The sequence below is a fragment of the Podarcis cretensis genome (genome assembly GCF_951804945.1).
Source record: "Podarcis cretensis genome assembly, chromosome: 10".
Lineage (NCBI taxonomy): Eukaryota > Metazoa > Chordata > Lepidosauria > Squamata > Lacertidae > Podarcis > Podarcis cretensis.
The window spans coordinates 60,646,510-60,672,755 of NC_137179.1; the positions used below are offsets into that span (position 1 = coordinate 60,646,510).

The 26,246-nt window shown below is 45.0% G+C and overlaps 1 protein-coding gene across 4 annotated transcripts in view; it reads right to left on the reverse strand.

The window, feature by feature from the left end:
- The window catches only part of GRM8 (glutamate metabotropic receptor 8), a 582,131-nt gene that overhangs the window by 538,514 nt on the left and 17,371 nt on the right, over nucleotides 1-26,246 (reverse strand). For all 4 annotated transcript variants that reach the window (XM_079994148.1, XM_079994147.1, XM_079994145.1 and 1 more), the window contains exon 2: nucleotides 23,389-24,251. In XM_079994148.1, the coding sequence (XP_079850274.1) occupies nucleotides 23,389-23,898 (510 nt within the window). In that variant the 5' untranslated portion in view covers nucleotides 23,899-24,251. The remainder of the gene's footprint in view (nucleotides 1-23,388; nucleotides 24,252-26,246) is intronic.

Consider the following 26,246-nt stretch of genomic DNA (forward strand, 5'->3'; position numbering starts at 1 on the left):
GAACCAGAGCAGCGCACGGAAATGCCGTTTACCTTCCCGCCGGAGTGGTACCTATTTATCTCCTTGCACTTTAGCATGCTTTCAAACTGCTAGGTTGGCAGGAGCAGGGACCGAGCAACGGGAGCTCATCCCGTCACAGGGATTCGAACCACCGACCTTCTGATCGGCAAGTCCTAGGCTCTGTGGTTTAACCCACAGTGCCACCCACATCCCATGCCACCCGCGTACCAAGCATTTTACCTGCACTTAAATACACACCCCACCCCAAAAAATCGTACTGTGAATTATCTGCTTTTCGGGCAATGCCATACCTGTGAACTGCCCCGGAAAAACCGGGACCTCCAATTTTTTCCCACAAGACCACAATGGCCATTTTAGTTTACAGTTTAAGCTTAGTTAAAGTTGTCTTTGCATGCTCTGTCCTCAGAAATATACTGCAAAACCCATCTCCATTTGGTCCTCTTTTTTTTAGTGGAGGTAGTTACCCCCTTCAAGGGCAGGAAGCGGGTTTCACTCTCATAACAACAGTACCCCAAGGGCAGCAATCTACTTTACATTGCAGAAATGAATGGCGATTGTTCAGTTAGATGGGATGCAAAGAATGGTGTATGCATTGCAGGAAATGGATAAGAGTGCCACCTAAACCTGCCCTCTGCTTATGACATTCCCAGTTTCTTTGAGAAGTATATTTTGCCTCTTACTCTGTTGCAAGCTTCATCCTGTCATCTTTATCCTTTGGCACTCCTTAGGAGCTGCTGGCAGAGACATCACCTTGCCAACATAGGTCCATATAGTTAAAGCTATGGTTTTCCCAGTAGTGATGTACGGAAGTGAGAGCTGGACCATAAAGAAGGCTGATCGCCAAAGAATGGATGCTTTTGAATTATGGTGCTGGAGGAGACTCTTGAGAGTCCCATGGACTGCAAGAAGATCGAACCTATTCATTCTTAAGGAAATCAGCCCTGAGTGCTCACTGGAAGGACAGATCCTGAAGCTGGGACTCCAATACTTTGGCCACCTCATGGGAAGAGAAGACTCCCTGGAAAAGACCCTGATGTTGGGAAAGATGGAGGGCACAAGGAGAAGGGGACGACAGAGGATGAGATGGTTGGATAGTGTTCTCTCGAAGCTACCAGCATGAGTTTGACCAAACTGCGGGAGGCAGTGGAAGACAGGAGTGCCTGGCGTGCTCTGGTCCATGGGGTTACGAAGAGTCAGACACGACTAAATGACTAAACAACAACAACAGGAGCTGCTGGCAACCAAGCTCAGTTACCTGCAACACTCAGTCCCTTTCTCTACCTCTGTCGTGGGTAACCTCAGCCCCTGGGGCCAAATGAAGCCCTCAAGGTCCCTCTAGCTCAGCCATTGAGCACTCCCAGCCAACACCCTCTTGGTTCTGGCCTCACCCTGTTTTTGTCTGGCCGTAGTGTGCCTGTGAACTCTGACAATGCCTCTGGGTTCCCAAAAAGCAGAATCAGGTGTGAGTGTGTGTGTAGAATCTTGCCTATTCTGCAAAGGTGAAATTAAATTAGGCGATCTAGCCAGTTTTGCCTCTGGCCTCACCAGAAGGAAGTGCAACCCTCAGGCTGAAAATTTTTTCCCACCCCTGTTCTACATAGCCCCCTCCTGGTTCACATCTCCCAGTCACACTGATGAGTGATTTTGCAGGGGTGGGGTGAGGATAAAAAGGTAAAGGGACCCCTGGCCATTAGGTCCAGTCGTGACCGACTCTGGGGTTGCGGCGCTCATCTCACTTTACTGGCTGAGGGAGCCGGCGTACAGCTTCCGGGTCATGTGGCCAGCATGACTAAGCCACTTCTGGAGAACCAGAGCAGCGCACAAAAACGCCGTTTACCTTTCCACCAGAGCGGTACCTATTTATCTACTTGCACTTTGACGTGCTTTGAACTGCTAGGTTGGCAGGAGCAGGGCCCAAGCAACAGGAGCTCACCCCTTCGGGGGGATTCGAACCGCCAACCTTCTGATCGGCAAGTCCTAGGCTCTGTGGGATTGTTAAATTTCATAGAATCATAGAGTTGGAAGGGACCGTGACAGTCCAAGCCCCTGCAATGCAGGAATATTTTGCTCAACATGGAGCTCGACCCCTTGACCCTGAAGAATCTCATGCTCACTGAGCTATCCAGACCAGGGAACCAGGCAGAGGACCTTCTCAGTAGTGGCTCCCGCCCTGTGGAACACCTTCCCACCAGATGTCAAAGAGAAAAACAACTACCAGACTTTTAGAAGACATCTGAAGGCAGCCCTGTTTAGGGAAGCTTTTAATGTTTGGCGGACTATTGTATTTTAATGTTTTGTTGGAAGTTGCCCAGAGTGGCTGGGGAAACCCAGCCAGATGGGCAGGGTATAAATAATAAATTGTTGTTGTTGTTGTTGTTGTTGTTGTTGTTGTTGTTGTTGTTGTTATCAGCTACCTGTTAGTGCAGCAGAAGCAAATGAAATGTAATTGTAGACCATGGATGCATTAACCCTCTCCTGCTCTGGCTTGTGCATGAGCTCAGAGGAATAGTTGCTGGACAAAACAGATCCTCTTTAAACAGGAGCAATGTGACATGCAACACAGTTTGGAACTAGGATCTCTCCTCATAGAGACCTAGCATTATACTTGACCTTGAAAGGCCTTTTGCTGATGGATGGGTATTGGATAGGAGAATGTCACAGGGCAAGTTCCCCAGGTCAGATGGAATGCTGCCAAAATGAGGCGACATTTTTAGAAAAGCAGGCAGCGTGAGTGCTTTAAATACATATTGAAAAGGCGCTGAAATGTCATCTCAACACCCCCCCCCCCATAAATGCAGAACAATGCTACACTGCTTGAGAAAGCAACTCCATCACATTTCTTTAAAAATGTAATGCGTGGCTAAAAGCTACAGAAGTCCCCAGACACAGTTCAACAGATGGAAAAATGTTTCGCTTCCAAATCATTCTATGTTCTAGCGGCAGCTCTGCAGCAAAAGTGGGGCAAATGGGTACAGCGTCCCCCTAGAGCTGTGCTTTGCTCCACCATCACCCCCAGATTTTTAATTTTGTGTGTATGTGCGTGACATGACAGGCTATGATCACCTTCCTTAAAAGGATAGCTTGTTTTAAGAACTGGAGCAAATTAAGACTAGGACTGTGACTGCCCCACCTAACAAGGAAGGCTGGCTACAGGGCTGTCTAGTAGGCTAGATGTTTATGATCATGAGTTCCCTCCTGTCATGGCCAGGTAAGGACTGTAAGGTACAATACTGTTGCATGCCACTCCAATCTCAAAATGGCACAAGATTCCAGGGGTTCCAGGCGCTTACCCAGGGTTCATAGAAATGCGGCACAACAGAAACACTGGTGTTTTTATGATATGTTTCTTTACACATCTATGAAACCTGAGCCTAAAAGTGGAGGGGTTCACAAGCATGAAACCCCCAAAGGGTCTTGTTTCTCCTACAGGCAAAGTTCATGCTCTCTGCCTCTTTGGATTTCCAGCTTGTTATTTTCCTTCTGGTTCACACCACAGCTTACTAACCTCTAAAGTCTGGCTTTGTCCTTCCAGCTAACTAAGAGCCAGATATATATACCATATATCATAAACACACCACACTGTCCACTGTGCCTCATTTTCAAAATGAGACACGAACCCTGGGTAAGTATCCATTTACCGTTTGGCACAGAGACCCATCTCCTTTGCTTTCTTAATGGCTCATTACCTTAACTTTGTTCTCCTAATGGCCCTTCACCCAAGCGATTACCTGAACATAGGAAGCTAGCCTGGCCTAATTGGCTTCGAACGCTTGCTGGGTCCAGGGAATAGGTGCCTGGCACCCAGTTTAACACCCAAGCTTTGATTAAATTGTAACACTTGCTGGATCCAGGAATTTATAGTGGTCTGACATCCACAAATTCATAACACCCAAATCTAGACCTAGTGGAGTGTGTTCCTCAAAATCAGAGTCCTGGGAGTCACCACTCAATGGTGGAAGGAGAAAAGCAAGCAGGAAATACAGTGGTACCTCGGGTTAAGAACTTACTGTATTTTTTGCTCTATAAGACTCACTCCCCCCCCCCCTGAAAAGTAAGGGGAAATATGTGTGCATCTTATGGAGCGAATGCAGGCTGCTCGGCTATCCCAGAAGCCAGAACAGCAAGAGGGATTGCTGCTTTCACTGTGCAGCGATCCCTCTTGTTGTTCTGGCTTCTGAGATTCAGAAAAAAAATTTCTTGTTTTCCTCCTCCAAAAATTAGGTGCATCTTGTGGTCTGGTGCGTCTTATAGAGCGAAAAATACGACAATTCATTCCGGAGGTCCTTTCTTAACCAGAAACTGTTTTTAACCTGAGGTACCACTTTAGCTAATGGGGCCTCCCACTGCCACTGCGCCACCAGGTCTTTCTGAACAGCCAGTCTAGTACAGGTGCCTTGAGCTATTTTAACCCAGGCGGTTGCCATGGGTGCAGAATCACTGCTCATCATGTGCTACAGACACAGTCCCAAAATGAAGCAGTTCACATTACCACAATTTCATTGACAGGGCCACACTCCACATTTATACATAGCGCTGTCCTCCCACTGCACAGCTGACCTATTTTAAACTTGTTTTACCCGTCAAGACCAAAGGAACACTGTGATCTGCAGTTATGTGATAATGCCATCCTTCAAAGATGAAAAGCCTCCCCATGAAGTCCTGTACCATGGTTGGGGGGTGGGGTGGGGTGGGGTGGGGCAAGCCACAGGTGGCAATTAAACCAGATCAGCTTTAGACAGACCCTCTAAGTGTCCCTATTTTCCAGAGACAATCCCGGATTTACAGAAGCCGTCCCGGTTTCTGATTTGATCCCAGACTGTCCTGCTTTTCCTTAAAGGTAAAGGTAAAGGTACCCCTGCCCGTACGGGCCAGTCTTGACAGACTCTGGGGTTGTGCGCCCATCTCACTTAAGAGGCCAGGGGCCAGCGCTGTCCGGAGGCACTTCCGGGTCACGTGGCCAGCGTGACATCACTGCTCTGGCGAGCCAGAGCCGCACACGGAAACGCCGTTTACCTTCCCGCTGGTAAGCGGTCCCTATTTATCTACTTGCACCCGGAGGTGCTTTCGAACTGCTAGGTTGGCAGGCGCTGGGACCGAGCAGCGGGAGCGCACCCCGCCACAGGGATTCGAACCGCCGACCTTTCGATCGGCAAGTCCTAGGCGCTGAGGCTTTAACCCACAGCGCCACCACATCCCTATTTTCCTCAGAGAAATGTTGGCCCGTATGCAACTCCTGATCCATGGACATAAGTAACTATACAGTGGTACTTCGGTTTAAGAACAGTCCTGTTTACGAACGATTTGGTTTACGAACTCCACAAAACTGGAAGTAGTGTCTTGGTTTGAGAACTTTACCTCGGTCTAAGAACAGAATCCGAATGGTGGAAGGGCACTGGTAGAGGGAGGCCTCATTAGGGAAAGCACGCCTCAGTTTAAGAATGGTTTTGGTTTAAGAACGGACTTCCGGACGGATTAAGTTCATAAACCGAGGTACCACTATACAACTTTTAGAAGGTATCTGAAGGCAGCCCTGTATATGGAAGTTTTTTATGTTATTATAGAATAGGACATCCCTATTTTTATTGGGTATGCCTTAGAGTTACGGCAAATGCAATACTCAGTACAAATAAGGACTGAATGTCTAAACATGCAGATATAAATTAAATTATAGTGTTAGGTTGCAATTCTAATGCCACTGACCTGGGAGTAAGTGCCACTAAATTCCATAGGACTTACTTCTGAGTAGACCTGGTGAGGCTAGGACTGGTAATGGTTGCAGTGCTCTTGCTCTCTCCCCAGCTCAGTCTTTTCTTGCCTTGCTGGAGAGAAAGACTGGGAATTCAAGCCCAAGGAGTCAAATGCCAGCTTGCATAGTCCCAAAAATTGGACTCCGTGGGCCACTTATTCCCTGCTTGGTGCAAACTGAGTATACACAAATGTAATTCAATTGCATTTTGTGGAGCAAGTGCCAGTTAACAGTGCAGAAAGCCTCAGAAGCATCAGACTTCAAATTTACTGTGACGGGCTGAAATGAACAAATATAAATATATATATATAATTTTTGCCAGAGACAGGAGCTTGGGGGAAGCTCCCTGCTGTGCTTCACTTGTTGTAGTCAATTGCTAGATTTGCATGGTAGGAAGGAGCTCAGCATAGCCCTAGGACAATATTAGCCTGTACTAAATCCAGAGGCACCTGCATTCATGAGCTTTATGGGCCCCTTATCTCTTTGCCTTTCTGCCACAGATAACGACTCATCTGTTGCTATGCGTTTGTAAGCCAGTATCTCAGACGCTGCTGCTGCTGCCAGACTCAGCTGACTTTCCCAAAATGGAAAGAGGAACCATTGCTTCCTGACTCCAAGTCAGGATTCTAGAGTTTGTCTTCTTTGAAGGACTCCCAATCCTACATTTCTCTATCAAATTAACTGATGGTCAGATATGCTGCTGTACCCACAAACAGGACTCACAAACATTTCCTGAATGAGGGCTGCAAGCACATGGAGAGGAAGTGGTCTATAGTCCATGGCCACAGGGTTTCATGGCAGACTTTTCCTTTTTGTAGGAGCCTAATGCATATTGCACACCTGACAAGGATCTTATTTCCTGGATGGGGGGAAAAGAGCAAAATAATTGATGTGCTGCCAGACTATGTGAATTTCCTGGTTGGAGGAGAAGTTGAAAACAAAACAAAACAAACAAGGGCTTCACTGTCAGAACAGCTTATAAACCTAGCAGTGTTCATTCTGGAATGAATGATGGAGAGCAGAAGTGAGCATCCATCTTTTTTTGTGTCAAAAGCAGGGTATGCGCAGGGTAACCAATGTGGTCCCTCTCAAATGTGGTTGGGCTCCAGTTCCCATCACTCCAAGCCAGCATGGCCAATGGAGAGCAGCACCCTTTTGCCTACCCCTGCTCAAGTCAACTGAACAGTTCATTTCAGGGAAAAGGTAAAGGTAAAGGGACCCCTGACCACTAGGTCCAGTTGTGGCTGACGCTGGGGTTGCAGCGCTCATCTTGCTTTATTGGCTGAGGGAGCCAGCGTACAGCTTCCGGGTCATGTGGCCAGCATGACTAAGCCGCTTCTGCCAAACCAGAGCAGTGCACGGAAACGCCGTTTACCTTCCCACCGGAGCGGTACCTATTTATCTACTTGCACTTTGACGTGCTTTTGAACTGCTAGGTTGGCAGGAGCAGGGACCGAGCAATGGGAGCTCACCCCGTCGCGTGGTTTAGACCACAGCGCCATCTGCGTCCCTTTCATTTCATTTCATTTCAGGGTACAGACCAACAATCCTGGCTTTCAAGAACAAGCATCAGACCAGCACATTCCTTCTTTTGTCCGGTAACGTGGGAATTACGCTGGAGTTCCCTTTTACATTCAAAATCAGGAACTCTGAGGGACAAAGTGCGGTTTAAGGTATACCAACATTAGTATCATAGAATTGTAAGGGATCCCAAGAATCTCAATTAAACGTCCATGACAGATGACCATCCAACCTCTGCCTTAAAACCTCCAGGGAAGGAGAGTTCACCACCTCCCAATAGAGACCATTCCACTGTCAAACAGCTCTTACTGTTGGAATGTTTTTCTAAACTAGGGCTGAAACCAGGATTTCAAAGGCGTCCAGGATCTTAGGCAAGGCAATCGAAAAATCGTGGGGTTGGGGGGGCAGGGTTCCTTAAAAAGCTCAATAACTTTTGGGGTGTCCTGGCAACCCTATCTAAACCAGAGTTTCCCATTTCAAATAATAAATTCTTAGGCAGACCAGGACTAAATAACCCAATTTGATGCATGAAGGACCAAGAAGACAGAAGAAGGAGGAGGAGTGTGCAGACCTGACGTTAATTATCATTACAGGCAACTTTCAACTTGCACACATTTAACTTTTGTGCATTCCGCTTTACCCACTCAGCAGAAAATAAAATAAAAATTTAATGAAGAAGTGGGTGGGAAGGGGGCAGGCATGGAGGGAGAAGACTTTGACAACCCCACCCACCATTGAACCCAATGTGTTTTGTCTAAACTCAATTTTGGTTTCCATGTGCTATCCCCAGTACGTAACTGTGACGTTAACATATGAGAGTGCTGGAGGTGAAATAGTTAAACAGGTTACCCAATCAGAACCCAGGGGGGTGGAGTCAGAGGGACTATAAAACCAGCTCTGGGAGGGGTGAAGGGGGGAGTTTGTTGGGAGTTGGGTGGTTGGTTGGAGTGGGTGTGAATTGGGATAGAGTCTGTGGGTAGGTGGAGTTAGTGTAGCGAAATAAGCTGAGTCAGGTCTGAGTTAGGAGTTAGGAACACAAGTAAATATCTGAGAGGTGGTTTAGTGAGTGAGAGCAGGTAGCGGAAGTTATAGGTCTGGATAGGCACCCCGTGATTGTAATGGACCGATACCGTCTATGAAACCACACGCTTGTTAAACTGCAATAAATAAACAGAAGTTTATGTTTCAATTTAACCCTGCCTGGACTCAGTATTGTACCACGTAGGGGCTGGGTGGTGGCAGCGAGAAATAAAGTGGTGGCACAGGGATCAATAAACAGTGAAACGTCCGGGGACCCTGTGTGATTGCCACAGTAACCCCTGCATAAATAGAGTCGCCTGTGTTGCAAAACCAGCACTTGTTGTCATTAGGAGAGTAAAGCCTGTGGTTCAAATTATGCTCATGTATCTGAGACAACTTCCCCAAACGCAGTGTGTCCTGTTGCTATCATAATCTTGGCTAAAGAGGTAAATGACACTGGGCACCCTCCGAGATCTGAAAGCAAGAGCCACACTTTTGTTGCCTGTCACCTTTGTCCAGCTGACAGATTGCTCCTCTTCTGCAGTGGAGGTGAGGAGAGAGAAATCTGCTTTGCTGCTACTGTGCCATGCTGGGCTAGGAGGAGGGGGTGGGGGATGAACATAAGGCAATGGGGGGGAGAGCTATTTTAGTTACAATGTGCTCGCCAGGGACCTGGTGTGGCATCTGTGGCTCTCTGCAGCACCAGCAAATAGACGTTTACTTCAGACGAACGTTACACTTAGATGAAATGGTAATGCAGAGCATTTTCATCTTAAACTGTAATAGGTACTGTTGGTGGTTGGCTGTATGATGTGCAGAACTGGAGACTATGGGACATTTAACGGTGAGCACCAGTAACACCCAAAGTCCAAAATATTGCTACATGCCAACCCAAAATCTGAGCATAGCTGTCAACTTTTCCCTTTTTAAAAGGGAAATTCCATTATTCCGAATAGGATTCCTCACAAGAAAAGGGAAAAGTTGACAGCGTTGTCTCTGAGCAGTGCAATAGTCCAAATTCCAGGTTCCTACCTGGGTTTGTGTTTCCCTTGAAATGAGGCGCAGCAGAGACAGCAGTGTTTCTATGATATGTGCATATATGCAACCTGAGCCTATGATGGAGAGGTTCACCACATTAACACCCCCAAGAGGGCCTTGCTTCCCCCATAACCCCCAACCTTGAATTCGAACGGAAACATCCCTCTTACTCTCCATGGCTTCCCAGTCTGAAACTTTGCTTCTAGCATCTAGCTCACATCACTCCACTCTTAGCTCTTGAGAGCCAGTGTGGTGTAGTGGTTAAGAGTGGTAGTCTCGTAATCTGGTGAACTGGATTCGCTTCCCCGCTCCTCCACATGCAGCTGCTGGGTGACCTTGGGCCAGTCACACTTCTTTGAAGTCTCTCAGCCCCACTCACCTCACAGAGTGTTTGTTGTGGGGGAGGAAGGGAAAGGAGAATGTTAGCCGCTTTGAGACTCCTTCGGGTAGTGATAAAGCAGGATATCAAATCCAAACTCTTCTTCTTCTTCTTCCTCTTGTTTTTTGTCATTCTAACTGCCAGCCCACTCGTTTGCTCTCTGGTCCAAACCGCTCGCTTTGTTCCCATATTGGCCCATTAACCAGGCTTTCACCTCATCAGGAAGCTACCCTAATTATTCCAAGAATTAGAAGGGGGACCAGAGATACATTTCCCAGCAGGGGAGAAGGGGTCATTAAAGTCATAAAAATATAAGAAAAACACTGCCAAATCAAATAAAAAGTCCATCTAGTCCTACATCCTATTCTCTTAGCAGCCAACCAGATGCCTGTGATCAACTTGCAAACAGGTCCTGACTACAACTCTATTGTATGATGGTGTTTCATTTAAGAAATATTAGGATATGTTCCCAAATCACTCTGTGCTCACTCTGCTTTAAACTGCCACAGGGTTCCAAGCTGCTTCGTATAATATGAAATTCTGTGCTCCCCATTCCTTATCATGGGGAATCTAAAATTGCTAATAACCTCTTCCACTTTGGGCCAAAGTTGGTAAAATTTGGGCCAAAGTTGGCACAAGAGCTCACCTTGAGTAGATTAAGCCCTCCCAAAATGCAGACAGATAGGTTCATGGGCTTTTAAAAGTAAAATGGATTTACTCTGTGGTAAATAATTATATGGTTCAGCTCTGTGTTGATCTTTTGTCTGCCCAGAACTTCCAACATTCATTTGATGACTCTGGATTCTAGCTTTAAGACAGACGGAGAACAAATTATGCCTATTCACTTTCCATACACCTCTGTCAATACACCCTTACTCAGTTTTCCCCTAAACTAAGCTAAAAAGCCCCAAATGCTGTAACTTTTACTCATCCAGTGATGTCTGCTGATCCGCCAACATTTCTCCGATGAAAATAGGGGCGTCCTATTCCATAATATGATGGGCAACTTCCAACTCATATAAAAGCACAATAAAATATTGAACATTAAAAAAACTTCCCTATACAGTGGTACCTTGGGTTACATACGCTTCAGATTACAGACTCCGCTAACCCAGAAATAGTACCTCGGGTTAAGAACTTTGCTTCAGGATGAGAACAGAAATTGTGCGGTGGTGGCGTCATGGCAGCAGCAGGAAGCCCCATTAGCTAAAGTGGTGCTTCAGGTTGAGAACAGTTTCAGGTTAAGAATGGACCTCTGGAACGAATTAAGTACGTAACCAGAGGTACCACTGTACAGGCCTGGCTCGGGGGATACATAATTCCATACCCTCCAACATTTCTTCAATGAGTGCTCACTGGAAGGACAGATCGTGAAGCTGAGGGTCCAATACTTTGGCCACCTCATGAGAAGAGAAGACTCCCTGGAAAAAACCCTGATGTTGGGAAAGATGGAGGGCACAAAGAGAAGGAGACGACAGAGGATGAGATGGTTGGACAGTGTTTTCGAAGCTACCAGCATGAGTTTGACCAAACTGCGGCAGGCAGTGGAAGACAGGAGTGCCTGGTGTGCTCTGGTCCATGGGGTCACGAAGAGTCGGACACGACTAAGCGACTAAACAACAACAACAAACAAAGGAAAAGCAGGACATTCCAGGATCAAATCAGAAATCGGGACGGCTTCTGTAAATCCAGGACTGTCCCTGGAAAATTGGGACACATGCAAAATAACCAATGCAGTTGATAGCCTTCAAATAAACTATCCATGTACATACATGAAATTCCCCATTGTGCCTAACAAGTGTTCCCTGATTCACACAGTCTGATCCTCACAAATGGCTGGCCTATGGCACTTCAAATTGCGGGTTTGAGTTCCTGATACTGCACACTCTTTCTCGCACAAAGGGAGACAAATTCCTATGTACAGAAAACCAAATGTCAAGGAGAAGTTTTGCTGCAGCAAGCATGCCACATAGCTAATGCATAAACTGGGCCTCGGCCAGAGGAAATCAAGTTTCTCCTCTCCATTTGTGCATCTCCTTATTCAGGGCAGAGTTTATTCTGCACTAAATAAATAAATTCAGCATCAAATCAATAACAATTCTGTGCCGAAGGAAGCTGAGTTCTGTGACCTGCATTACAAACCGAGTGCATTTCCAGAGTCCCTCTTATTTTGCATAAGCTATTTTGCATAACATATTCTGGTTTTGCTAGTACTGTAGAGGAGCAAGGAGCTATGATAAGCCCAAGTCCTGCCCCCAACCATGGGAAATTATATTCAGGCATCCTTCTAGTTTCTGAAATTGTCGCAGGCCTGGCCCACACACTTTCAAGAATAGCTTTGCAGCTGCTAAGGACTACAGACTTGATCTTTTTAAATTTTAAAAATACAAGACATATGAAATGAGAGTTTGAGGTAACTGTGTCCCATTGTCTTGAACGTTCGCTTCAACCAGGATTTTAATTGGCTCCATCTCCGCCTAGTGAAACCTTCAAATTAAAGCAAAATAAAACCACTAAGAAGAATGGGATACACTGGTTCAAGGGAAAGAAGTATAATATAATATATAACACTTCAGGATCAGTTATGACACCAGATACACGTGAGAGTTAATTTTGGAATTGGAGATAAGTTGTGTGGTTTCCAATTTCATGCATCCTTTCAATTTTTCACATAATTTCACACTATAACAGTTTGGGACGCATCTGGATGTTTAACTTTCCTCTGTGTTTAAGTGCACAATAAAATCTGTTCACATCATTATGGTAAGTTATCAAGCATCGGTTGCATCTGCCTGTACGTTCAAGCTTCATCAATACTGCCATGAGCTGAGCAGAATCATATCACCACGGACCTCTACAAAAAGGAGCAACTGGGACAAGACAAACTAGCACTCATGCTATGACTACAGCGCAGGTTGTGTGTTACAGTTGTGCATGTGATGCGCAACTAATATATGGTGCTAAGGTTGTACAACAAGTGTGAGGAACCGTTGGCCCTCCAGATGTTGTGATACTGTAGCCCCAACCAGCATGGCCAATGGCCAGGAATGATGGGAGTAGCAGTTCAGCAACATCTGGAGGATCAAAGTTTCTCCAGACCTGTTGTATAGGCTCAAACCAAACTCAAAAAGACTATAGGAAGCATTAGCCTCTCCACTTTCTCTGCATAGCTTACCTGTGGCTGTAATCAGATTCTGAACCTGAGAATCCGGTATGTGTTTTTTCACTCCCACTCATAGCACAGAAACGTCCTCTGACACCTAGCAGACACCAGAAAGGGTGAATCATGTTCATGACACCTAGGGTGTAAAAGCCTACAATCTCCTGCAAAACCCCAAATTAATGCACTGTTAAGTTGACACTCCTTCAGCTCAAGAAAATTAACACAAATTAATGTTGATGCTAATCAATCCAAGCAATGTACATGGAATTTGAAAATCAATTATCTCTTCCAAGTGCGGTAAAATATTTAGCGCAGTGTTTTGGCACTGGGAGTTGGATTGTGCTCCCTGAACCCTTTGCTGTGTGCTCATATCTCTGAAGAAAGAACATTAGTCTGCAAAACTACTCATATCTTGTTTGCAGTAACTCACAGGGAACTGACTGGACGTATTTCTGAGTATTCATGCACAGGAATGCGTTAGCTATTGCACCCAAGGCCCAGGGCTTTTTTTTCAGCCAAAACTCGCTGGAACTCAGTTCCAGCTCCTCTCAGGTGGGCACCATTGCCATTATAAGAGAACAAGGGAGGCATTCATGGTGAGTTCCGGCACCTCTTTTTCTAGAAAAATAGCACTGACAAGGCCCATTGAAGTTCGTGGGGTTGAAAGTAATCACAAGTAACTTACTGCACTGGTTTCAGTAGAACTTTAGAACGATAACTTCCCATTAGCTTTGGACCACAGCACCTCTGATAGACCACTGATTGGATTATTCTTTATGATATTTAAATGTGGCATTGCCAATATAACGAGCACTGAAGTAACTGGTGTCAGTCAGTATTCTCTCTCACACAAAGAACAAAAGCAACCAAGTAAAAACAAATGTTCCTACTTGCTAAAAAGAAAAAGAAAAGTCAGTTGCAATATACCAAAATTAGCAGCATGCAAATAGCCAAATGCCGCTTACAGTTCATGCAATGCAATTAGCTTGAATGACGAATTAAATGTAATAATAATAATAATATTTTTTTATTTATACCCTGCCCTCCCCGGCCAGAGCCAGGCTCAGAGCAGCTAACACCAGTAAAATTACAATAAAAACATAATGGGGGGGGGGGCAATTTAAAATACAGGTTAAAATACAATTTAAAATGCAACCTCATTTGAACAGTAGCCCATAAATCAAAACCATAAGGGGAGGGAAACAAAAGGGTCATACTGAGTCCAAACCAAAGGCCAGGTGGAACAGCTCTGTCTTGCAGGCCCTGTGGAAAGATGTCAAGTCCCACAGGGCCCTAGTCTCTTGTGACAGAGTGTTCCACCAAGTCGGGGCCAGTACTGAAAAGGCCCTGGCCCTAGTTGAGACCAATCTAACCACCTTGCGAGTTGGGACCTCCAAGGTGTTGTCATTTGTGGACCTTAAGTTCCTCCACAGGGCATACCAGGAGAGGTGATCCCGTAGATACGTGGGTCCTAGGCTGCATAGGGCTTTAAAGGTCAAAACCAGCACCTTAAACCTGACCCTGTACTCCAGCAGGAGCTAGTGCAGTTGGTAAAGCACTGGATGAATGTGATCCCATGGCAAGGACCCCGTAAGGAGCCTCACTGCGGCATTCTGCACCCGCTGGAGTTTCTGGGTCAACTTCAAGGGCAGCCCCGTGTAGACCGAGTTACAATAATCAAGCCTGGAGGTGACCGTCGCATGGATCATTATGGCCAGATCAGGGTGAGAAAGGTAAGGGACCAACTGCTTAATATGGTGGAGATGGAAAAATGCCACCTTTGCTGTACACATCAGCTGATAAAAATAACGGCAGGCTAGAGTGGAAGGAAGGGGATTCAAACGCCCTGAAGTTCTTTACTGATGCCAAAGAGTCGCCATCAGGTTAGCAAGTCTAAATTAGCAGCCTTTGCAGCAGCATCCGCTTCCCCAAGATCATGTAAACACATTGTTTGGAGACAAATTTATACTAGGTACAATGTGGGTGTACAAGAAAGAGGCAAAATGAACAATTCCCTGCACTAATTGGAATGATTACAATCTATTTCATGTGGATAGTAGGAGGACTGAGTGATAAGAAAGGCGTCTTCAGAAGCAACCAGAGTGCGGCTCCTTTCCCCATGAAGCTCCAGTCTGTGTATAGATTAATCACAGGACTTAATCATTACTGGGCGGAGTAGGGAGTTCCCCGTTGCTGTTATGTTCTTGCCTAGCTGTGAGATTGGTGTATCTTCTAAGCCTTCAGGGACACTTGAGAAAGACCAAGGAAGCCTATACATTTTTGCCCATCTCAATGATGCCACTGGAGCAAAGCATTAATTTACTTATACCTACTTTTGAAACAAGTGATCCTCAAAGCAGCTTACATCAGGATGCAATAAATCAACACACACACACACACTCCCAAAAACACTCACAAGGCATGCATTACTTGTGTGATCAAGAGATGCAGGGAAAATCCTAGGCATTATGAGTGAGAGATGCCAAGTTTTCACCTTGTTATTAGGTAAAGGTAAAGGACCCCTGACAGTTAAGTCCAGTCGCAAACGACTCTGGGGTTGTGGTGCTCATCTCGCTTTAATGGCGGAGGGAGCTGACGTTTGTCCACAGTTTTTCTGGGTCATGTGGCCAGCATGACTAAGCGAAACCAGAGCAGTGCACGGAAATGCCGTTTACCTTCCCGCCGGAGCGGTACCTATTTATCTCCTTGCACTTTGACGTGCTTTCGAACTGCTAGGTTGGCAGGAGCTGGGACCGAGCAACGGGAGCTCATCCCGTCGCGGGGATTTGAACCGCTGACCTTCCAATCGGCAAGCCGTAGGCTCAGCCCCTAAAAGGTTGTTCCATGAGTGGCTGTGGCTAAGGAGACAGGTCTGTGCAATACACAGCAAGCAATAAAAACATAAAGCAGCAGTCATTATGTTTTATCCCTCTAAAAGCAGAATTACAGAATGACTATATGTGAACAGGTGTTATGCAAACAGCCACTTCTTGCAGAAGTGAGAAAAAGCAGCCTCAGAAAAGAGTGATTTGGAGTGGGAAAGCAGCAGTAGGCAGGTTCAATTTGTCTCTGCTCCTCTCCACCCCCCACTCTCCGCAAAAAAACCCTTCCTGCTTGCAGCTGCTCATCTTCCCCATGGTTCGGTAGAGAGGGGGGAATATGTATCTGAAGCCTTGGGAGAGGTGGTCAGAGGTGGTTTTTCAGCAGAAAATTGGCAGGCATGCAGAATCATTAAACATCTTAGACACACCATTTCCCCACAGACCCAGTTGCTGGAAATCACAAGTGAGGAGACTGCTATTGCTTGCAGGATTTTCACAAGAACCAGTTGGCCACTGGGGGAACAAGATGCTAGACTAGACGGGCCATTAGCCTAAACCAGCAGGACTCTCCTTACTTTCTTATGACCCTAGCCATTGCCTGCATCCACACTCTGGGTGGCTTCCAACATATATAAAAACACAATAAAGCATGAAACATTTCTTTAAAAAAAAAAAAACAACCTTCCCTATACAGGGCTGCCTTCAGATGTCTTCCAAAGATTGTATAGTTACATATCTCCTTGGCTCAGAGGTTGCATAACTCCATACCCTCCAACATTTCTCCAAGGAAAATAGGGACATTCTGGGATCAAATCAGAAACCAGGATGGCTTCTGTAAATCCAGGACTGTCCCTGGAAAATAGGGAAATATCCCTGGAAAAGGGGGCCTGTTTATTCCCCCTTTGTTCTTCTTATATATCAGGCTTCCTCAATCTTGGCCCTCCAGATGTTTTTGGCCTACAACTCCCATGATCCCTAGCTAGCAGGACCAGTGGTCAGGGAAGATGGGAACTGTAGTCTCGAAACATCTGGAGGGCCCAGGTTGAGGAAGCCTGTTATAGATTTTCACTCATTCCTTCTTCCCTGGTAGGGGTCCACCATTTTGTGGTTTGTCTCAGGTGCCAAAATGCACTGGGCCAGCCCTGACTGTAAGTCAACACCAAACTATGCATTGTGTTTGGCTAAGGGTTGTTGCTTGTAAGGGATAAATAAACACGATATTGGGTTTGCAAAAGCATTTGACTGTGTCGACTATAGCAAACTATGGCAAGTTCTTAAAGAAATGGGAGTGCCTGATCACCTCATCTGTCTCCTGAGAAATCTCTAAGTGGGACAAGAAGCTACAGTTAGAACTGGATAAGGAACAACTGATTGGTTCAAAGTTTGGAAAGGAGTACGACAAGGCTGTATATTGTCTCCCTGCTTATTTAACTTATATGCAGAATTCATCATGCGAAAGACTGGACTGGATGAATTCCAAGCTGGAATTAAGATTGCCGGAATAAATATCTACAACCTCAGATATGCTGATGACACAACCTTCATGACAGAAAGTGAGGACGAATAAAAGATCATTTTACTGAGGGTGAAAGAGGAGAGCGCAAAATATGGTCTGAAGCTCAACATCAAAAAAACTAAGATCATGGCCACTGGTCCCATCACCTCCTGGCAAATAGAAGGGGAAGAAGTGGAGGCAGTGAGAGATTTTACTTTCTTGGGCTCCATGATCACTGCAGATGGTGACAGCAGTCACAAAATAAAAAGACGCCTGCTTCTTGGGAGGAAAGCAATGACAAACCTAGACAGCATCTTAAAAAGCAGAGACATCACCTTGCCGACAAAGGTCCGTATAGTTAAAGCTATGGTTTTCCCAGTAGTGATGTATGGAAGTGAGAGCTGGACCATAAAGAAGGCTGATCGCCGAAGAATTGATGCTTTTGAATTATGGTGCTGGAGGAGACTCTTGAAAGTCCCATGGACTGCAAGAAGATCAAACCTATCCATTCTTAAGGAAATCAGCCCTGACTATTCACTGGAAGGACAGATCCTGAAGCTGAGGCTCCAATACTTTGGCCACCTCATGAGAAGAGAAGACTCCCTGGAAAAGATCCTGATGTTGGGAAAGATTGAGGGCACAAGGAGAAGGGGACGACAGAGGACGAGGTGGTTGGACAGTGTTCTCAAAGCTACCAACAAACTGTGGGAGACAGTGGAAGACAAGAGTGCCTGGCGTGCTCTGGTCTATGGGGTCACAAAGAGTCGGACACGACTAAACGACTAAACAACAACAACATTGGGTTTGGACGTGATGCTAAGCTCTCTTTTTACTAATTTCTTCACACACTTCTGCAACAATTGAATATGGATATCAATCTTGCTCCTACTGGTATGCCAAGAGTCAGAGTTATTCTTGGCCACAGCAGAGTGTGACAGTATGTTGGGAAATGGCTTTGGGAGAATGTGAGGGATGAGGAAGAGGAGGCTGAGACAGTGAACTGCCCCAGGTCTTTCAGGGAATCTGGGCTTCAGCTTGAACTCATGTGATAAGATTCGCCAATGACAATATTGTGTAGAACAGAATGTTGATTTCCTCCATTCCAAAGCAATTTTGTGTACTTCTCAGGGATTAACTCTCAAACACCTATATAAGCCCTAAAATACAAGTCCCTTCAAATATCATGTTCTAGGTTCTCCCCCACCCCACTCTCATTAAAGTTATTTTGTATGATCTATAATTAAAACCTGAAAGAGATGTCGCCTCCTTTTGCCAGCAACTGTGTTACATCAATTAAATGGGTAAGTAGGAGCTTCCCCAGAGGGGGGCACCATGTGACTCTGTATTGATTAAGACTGCAGTGGAATGTTATTTGCAATCTCATTGCATAATGGAAATCAGGAAGTAGCTGTCATGCTTTCAGAAGACAAATTGCTGCTATCGGAGACAATTCATAGGCTTCTCTCCTTCTTGCTGTTCTCAATGTGCAGCTAATGCATGTTCTACAGGGATTAGTTTCTAAAATCAGTCGACTTTGCTGTCTCCAATAGTAAAAACGAGGGAGAGCTGTAATCTAGTTGACCCTGCATTAAGTGACCAAGATGTCTATCACTACTTCTGATTTATGTATTTTTTAACTGGGGTAGAAAAGACTTGAGAAAAAGGAGCAGGCAATTAAAAAAAAGATGCGTACAGAAGGCAGCATGATAGTTACCTGCAAAGACAGGAATGCAATCAAGAGCGACTCAGATTTTTGGGGGAGGGTGGGTTTAAGCTACCACCTAGACAGATCATTTTCAAACACTCCTTTCTATAGCAGCAATTTTAAGTTATGAAATAGTAATTCCCTGCAAACCTCTGAGCCAGTACTCACAACCAATGCTATAAAGAAAAGGAGTGTTTTGAGCGTGCTTAGATGCTTTTATTCTATGCTGCACTTTCAGCCATTTAAATATAAAAATGATTTCCATGATTCTAAGCACTCTATAGCGTAAGGAGGGGAGAGAAATGTGTCTCACATCCTTACTAAGCTATGCTGTTTGCCAGCTGAGTCAGAAAAGTTGCATTTCCTTCATCCTGATCTACTTCATAAGATTGCTGTATTCTCTATTGCCCAAGAGGGCATAAGTTATAAGATTTAGCTAGAGAGCATTTGGAAAAATGACTTGATGGTAAGAGCAGCTCAGGAATGGCAGCCAGTGCCCTAAAGGGGTGGTGGGTTCCCTCTTGCTAGAGGTCTATAAGCAGAGGTGAGTTAGGTGTGCTCTCAATTCTGGATTTCCTATATTAAGCAGTTGGTGTTATTCAGGTCCCTTCCAATCCTATGATTCTAAAACCACTTTCCAGAACTCTGTGGGCAATGGCAAGATACAAATATGAACAATATTTCTTATAAGCTTTCACTGATCTGATCCTTTTCACTCATCATATCTGGCAGCAGCTGGAAAATTGCAGGCAAGTGAATTCACACCAGATGTGTTACTGCATCTCCAAGGAATGCCATGAGGAATGGCTGGGAAAAAAGCATCTCTTTCAAAACCATGTGTTTCAGTTAGGGATGTTAGAGATAGTCTGCATTTAAAGGCACATTTACCTAATTTGCACTTCCTGAAACAGGACGCGAACGAGAAACGCAGCAGACCTTCAAATTTTGCAATGAAGTTCTCCAGTCAAGTGACGTGTACAAAATATGCATATACTGGGTAATGTATGCATAAAGATGCACGTATTAGTGAAGGCAGCACAGAACAATGTGTTAAATTAAAGGAACCTGCTTTGCAAAAACATGCACTGGGCAAAAGTACAAGACGTGTATTTTAGAAGAAATTTGGTGAATTTTTGTGACTTACAAAAATTGCAAACTGATGTGGAAATGCAGAGAAAGGAACTTAAGCGTGGAAAAACGACAAAATGAAACTGAGAGATTCGTCCATCTCTAGTCTCTGTGGTGTAAATATTCCTTTGGGTGACCTAGGACAGTTGCCAATGGAGAGTCAAACTACTCCTTTGCCCTCTATAGCTTGACCATCCCTAAATGCTTAGAGCCAGTGTGGAGGCTCCATGAGACAACTGTGCCATCCTCCAAAAGGAGAGCTTAATTCTTGGCAACTTAAGGAAGCATTCAGCACTGTCCCCCATCTCTTGTTTGAATCCTGTGGCTGAACTGCTAGCCAAATGCTAACTCCAGTTGCCGGACATTTTCATGTATGAATGAAAAGGATAGAACTTTCACAACATTCAGCTCAGATACTTTGCAGGCTTTGCAAATGGAAGCGGTTCACACATCTGTGTTTGTGTGTGGTATGTAGGCTTCGTTATAAGCATGATCATTCCCAACAGAAGATGAGAAGAGAACTGGGATAATAAGTGTCACTCTAGATAATAAGAGACAGCATCCATGGTATGTACTGCAACCATCTAATGCACCATTATCTATTTTCCATCCTGCAGGATTTAAAATTAAATGCAAGCTGCCTAATCAGTTCCCACTGAGTTTATTGATTAGGGCTCTGTCATCTGTCCACTGTGCTTGATGAGTCTAGAAGTGGCAGGTTTACCTTTCCACTGTTTATGCTCTAGGACATAATAAAGTATATGATGAAGGTAATCAATTACACGTCAACACAATTGTTGTTCTGAAGCAATCTGCTGGGACTCGTCTGGGAAAAATTATAACCTTGTGAAAATTAAGGAAAAGGCTAAGTTTCTCAGAGAAATAATGACACTTCATTATATTTAATTTGGTTAGACATACGGATCAATATTTCCAGCATTCCAGGCATATTTGCCCATTTAAAAGATCCTCCCTGGTCCTCTTAAAAGCCGATTTGTGTGTAAGACTTACATCTGATTGTCCTATAATTGTGTTGTCAGACAGAGGTAGTCTAGAAGAACGTACAATTAAATACAGAAATAGCCTGAGCCACAACAGTGAATACACTTCAGTATTGATAGTTGCATCTACCTCAGTTAAATGATCCATTAAGTTCACAGGTGCATAACCAAAGTTCTGCAAAACAAAAGTCTGCGCTAGCAACTGTTAAGCACACAATGGCTTCTGTTCTGTGCAATGATCCCATTCTGCATCCCCCAAGCCAAGCACAATTCAGAGGACTGTCCTTAACCTTTAAGTGAGGAATAAGAAACCCTTTTTTTTCAGACCGAGGGCCAAATTCCATCCTGGACCACCTTCCAGGGGCCACATAACAGTGGAGTGCAGAGACAGAGGTAAAAATGGTTAGAGCAATGAGTGTAACTTTTATCTTTGTATATAGACTGGCTTCTATATTCACACATTCATGCGCCTCTCTCTATCCCCCATCCAGACAAACAAGGGTTCAAGACACACTCTAGCCAGGCTGAGGAAAGTGTGTGCTCTGGGGAGAGTCCTAAAGGCCAGACAGAGAAGCGCAAATGGCCACATTTGGCCCCCAGGACCTAACCTAAGGCCCCCCACCCCTGCTTTAAAGCAAAAATAACTAAGGGTCTAAATGATTGCTTTTCCTCCCACACAAATCTGTCTGGGTAATAAGATCATCCTCTTAGGCCTGTCTGCAAGTCTGCATGCCATCAGGAGCAAGGTGGGTAGTGACCAGAGAGAGAGTTGATTCAGTTGTGACATCCCATCTTTGGTGTGGAATTCCCTCCCCAGGAAGGTTTCCCTGGCACCATCTCTGTTTTATTTTTATACTCATGGGAATGCCTATTTTTTTTAATGCCAAAGCCACTTAGATTTATCAGTCTGTAACAGGAGTTTTTACCTGGGTATTTAATCTGCCCTACTGCATTGGGGCATTATTTCTTACCCCATGTTGTTGTATTTTGTTATTAAGGTAAAGGTAAAGGTACCCCTGCCTGTACGGGCCAGTCGTGTCCGACTCTAGGGTTGTGCGCCCATCTCGCTTAAGAGGCCAGGGGCCAGCGCTGTCCGGAGACACTTCCGGGTCACGTGGCCAGCGTGACGAAGCTGCTCTGGTGAGCCAGCACCAGCGCAGCACACGGAAACACCGTTTACCTTCCTGCTATAAAGCGGTACCTATTTATCTACTTGCACTTAAGGGTGCTTTCGAACTGCTAGGTGGGCAGGAGCTGGGACCGAACGATGGGAGCTCATCCCGCCGTGGGGATTCAGACCGCCAACCATAGGATCAGCAAGTCCTAGGCGCTGAGGTTTTACCCACAGCGCCACCCGCGTCCCTTATTTTGTTATTAGACCACTCTTAAAGTTGTTTGAATGGACTTCTGCTTCAAAGGTTTTGAAATAATATTACAACATAGTCACACAGTCATGTCTAAGCAAAAACTCCACATATGGCTTGTAATGTGATCTTAAACCACTGAGCCTGTTGGGCTTGTCAATCAGAAGGTTGGCAGCTCAAATCCCTGTGACAGGGTGAGCTCCCATTGCTCTGTCCCAGCTCCTGCCAACCTAGCAGTTTGAAAGCACGCCAGTGCAAGTAGATAAATAGGTACCACTGTGGCAGAAAGGTAAATGGCGTTTCCATGTGCTCTGGTTTTCGTCACAGTGTTCTGTTGTGCCAGAAGCGGTTTAGTCATGCTGGTCGCATGACCAGGAAAGCAGTCTGTGGACAAACGCCAGATCCCTCAGCCTGAAAGCGAGATGATCACCACAACTCAATAGTCGCCTTTGACTGGACTTAACTGTCCAGGGGTCCTTTACCTTTTTACCTTATTTGGTAATAGTAATAAATGTAGTGAAGTCTATTCATCCCCTACGCCAAGTCTACAAGCCTACACTGTCATTCAACACCCATCACTGTTCTCCATCATCTCCCCAAAGAGAGAAGATATTTGACTGTAAACTTCTCAGGGCAGGGACATTAGCATGTCCTGTGAAGTGCCATGTGCATTTCTATATGGCACTTGTTGATAATAATATACAGTCTACAACAATCTTCATTTTTCCCCATTAGACCTTTCCTTTTTCACACACACACACACACACACACACACACACACACACTTAAGATATGAAATATTTTCCAACACATACCACATATATGAATAGGGGGGTGCAAATTTATTCCCCCTAATATTTGAACTATGGTTTGTATTATTTTGGGGAAATGTTCTTGCTGGGATACCCCAAGCCACAGCTGGATTGCTTCTTACTTGCGTTCATTACATTTCGCACATTAGATGAAGAGTTAAAAGCTCACCTACCTTAAAAAGTCTTAAAATATTAGCCACCATAATGGACACTGAACTTGCAGCTGCACCTATAACCCCCGTTATCTTGTCCGGCTTTGTGAAAATAGGTGGGTCTCCATTAGCACACTTCACATCGGACCCGTCTTTCTCTATCAAGGCTTGCACAAATGTTAAAGACTGCTCCAAAGCGTAGGTGTCCCTGGAGCAAGTGTCTAGTATCCGGACACCTAAAGTGACATTGGCAAGGAGGTCAGGGTCCTTGTTGATCTGATCAATTGCATATAGCATTGCCTCGAGCCGATGGATCCCCTTTTCCTTCTTGAGCTCCCCACAAGGTACTCCTCTTTCCCCCTTTGCGTGGACAGGGAAGAGTCCCCCCAAGATGATATCTCCATCAAGTCGGATGGAGTGGGCATATTCCTGGCCATGAGTTCCTCGCATCATCGGGAGCATCCAACAGAATTTGGCTGCGAGTAGGAAGAAACAGTGGCCGGAGACTAGATGCTTGTCCTCGTATACCATTTTTCCGGAAGGTGTTGTTGCAATCCAAGACCCAGGTTCTTCTCTGGCTAGAGGTGAAGGTGGACGATTTGAAACTGCCCCTTCTGAAGGCTACCATCAGTGCCCAATGAATCAGAAGATAGGACCATGCAGTAGGTAGAAAAGGAGGACAGTAGGGTGGTAGTTGCTTCTCAACAAAAGTCCTCAAGAAGCCTTTCACAAAAGGAATCCATTGGGATGAACATTTCCATGTGTTACCTTTGCTTGTGGAGTATTTTCAGTGATGGCAGACTGTCATTAGGGTAAATGCATCCGATGCTGGGAGGACATCAGCAGTTCACATCCTTGGATGACGTCCTGAGATGGAGACACTCCTGAAATATCAGAAAAAAATATAGAAAACTGCTTAGTTCAGCTTTCTTAATTTTGCTATTACACTATTATCATTTTCTGGAACAGAGTTTATTGCTGAGGTTTTACCCTTCATTTCCTCTGGAGATATTAACTGTTTGCTCTTTGTCAATATACACACATTCCATTGCTTGGAAACATTAGTTTCAGGGGACAACTGAAGGGGTGACTCAAACGTCTCCTCTGCGGGAAGAATTTCAGGCACAGATGAACTTTTAGCTCACGTGTCTCAGAGGGGAATGAAGGGAAATCTGCCGCTTCAGATGCTACCCAGTATTGTGGAAAGATGCACAACTCATTCACAAGTCTCTTTTTGGTACTGTCCTACGATGTCCAACACTACAATTCTATGATTCCATGATTACCCCTGAGAGAGCAAGGCAGCAATTACATTAGCAGAGCTGAAGCGACAGCAGAAGCTCAACCCAACAAGGTCTGAACAGACAGTTCCATTGCATTCTATTCTTTGCATTCTGTTCCTTTGGGTTGCAGGTATATAAGCTTTGAAACATAGCGCTCATGTTGTTGAGATAATGCACATCCTTTATGTTTGCAAAACTGCATCAGCATAAGGGAATTTCTGCCTGATCATGTTCCTAAGGAAAGGACTGTATAATCTTATTGCTATTCCACTGCATTGTCCTATACTTTCATTCCTCTGCCTACATCTGTTTTTTGTGAGGCAAAAAAAAATGGCAAACATATCTATTTCCCAAAGCTTTCCCTGGCCTCTGACACTAGAGGAATGATGATTACTGGCTACTGTAATTAAATTCATAGTGAATTGTTTTTATTGTATATTTAATTGGGGGAGGTGTTGAAATGGTTTTGTATTCAGTTTTTGTTTTTTATGCACACGCCCTTAGTATTATTTTAATGAGAAGTGATATATTGTCAGTGATGTGATATTTATTATTAGTGTGGATTACAGAGCCAGTGTCCCATAATAGTTAAGCGTATAGGATGAGGACCTGGAAGACCAAAGTTCAAACTTCCACGCAGTCATAGAATTCTCTGGGAGGCCTTGGGCTAGTCACTCAATCTCAGCCTGACCTACCTCACAGGGTTGCTGTGAGGATAAAGTAGGAATGAGGAGAATTATGTATTCCACCTTGAGCTCCCTGGAGGAAAGGTGGGAGGTATAAATGTAATAAATAAATAAATGAAAATTACCCCCCAAAAAAGAAGAAATGAATTTCACCAGCGCTGCTCCACTGACCCAGGATGTTTCACTCATTCAACATTCCTGCTGGGAAATTTGTAGAAACGGCGTAACTCCAGGACTTTCAACACTGCCATAAAAACAGTACTTGATCCTGTCCGTTTCTTGTCCTGCATGGCAGATTAGAGGATCAAGTGCCATAAAAGCTAAATCTTCCATCAGGTTTGGGTTTTATGTTCACAGCTGAAAACTAAAAGCTACTTTTGGGTGGCTGTAAAGAATTAACTGTATATCATGAAATTGTATTTGTAGTATAAGTGGATTGGACAAATTCCTGGAGGATAAGGCTTTCAACAGCCACCAGCTATTTGCTCCATCTCCTCTGTCAGAGGCATTAAGCCTCCAGATGCCATTTGCTGCAAATCACAGGGCCCACCTGACATCTTTGCTGGCCGTTGTGAGAACATGATGCTGGTCTGGCTGAGCCACTGGCTTGATCCAGTAGGCTCATCTTATGTCTACCTCAAGGGTTTGGGAAGGGGACTCACTGTGTAAAGAAACCATATTGAAACCACTGCAATATTACAGCTTCCCATGTGGACAGAAATGCAACATGGTTGAAGGAAAATGGAAGCCATCTTGTATGGAGCGTCTCCACCCCCATCATCCAGCCCGGACACTGAGGTCCAGCGCCGAGGGCCTTCTGGTGGTTCCTTGCTGTGAGAAGTGAGGTTATAGGGAACCAGGCAGAGGGCCTTCTTGGTAGTGGCGCCCGCCCTCTGGAACGCCCTCCCAT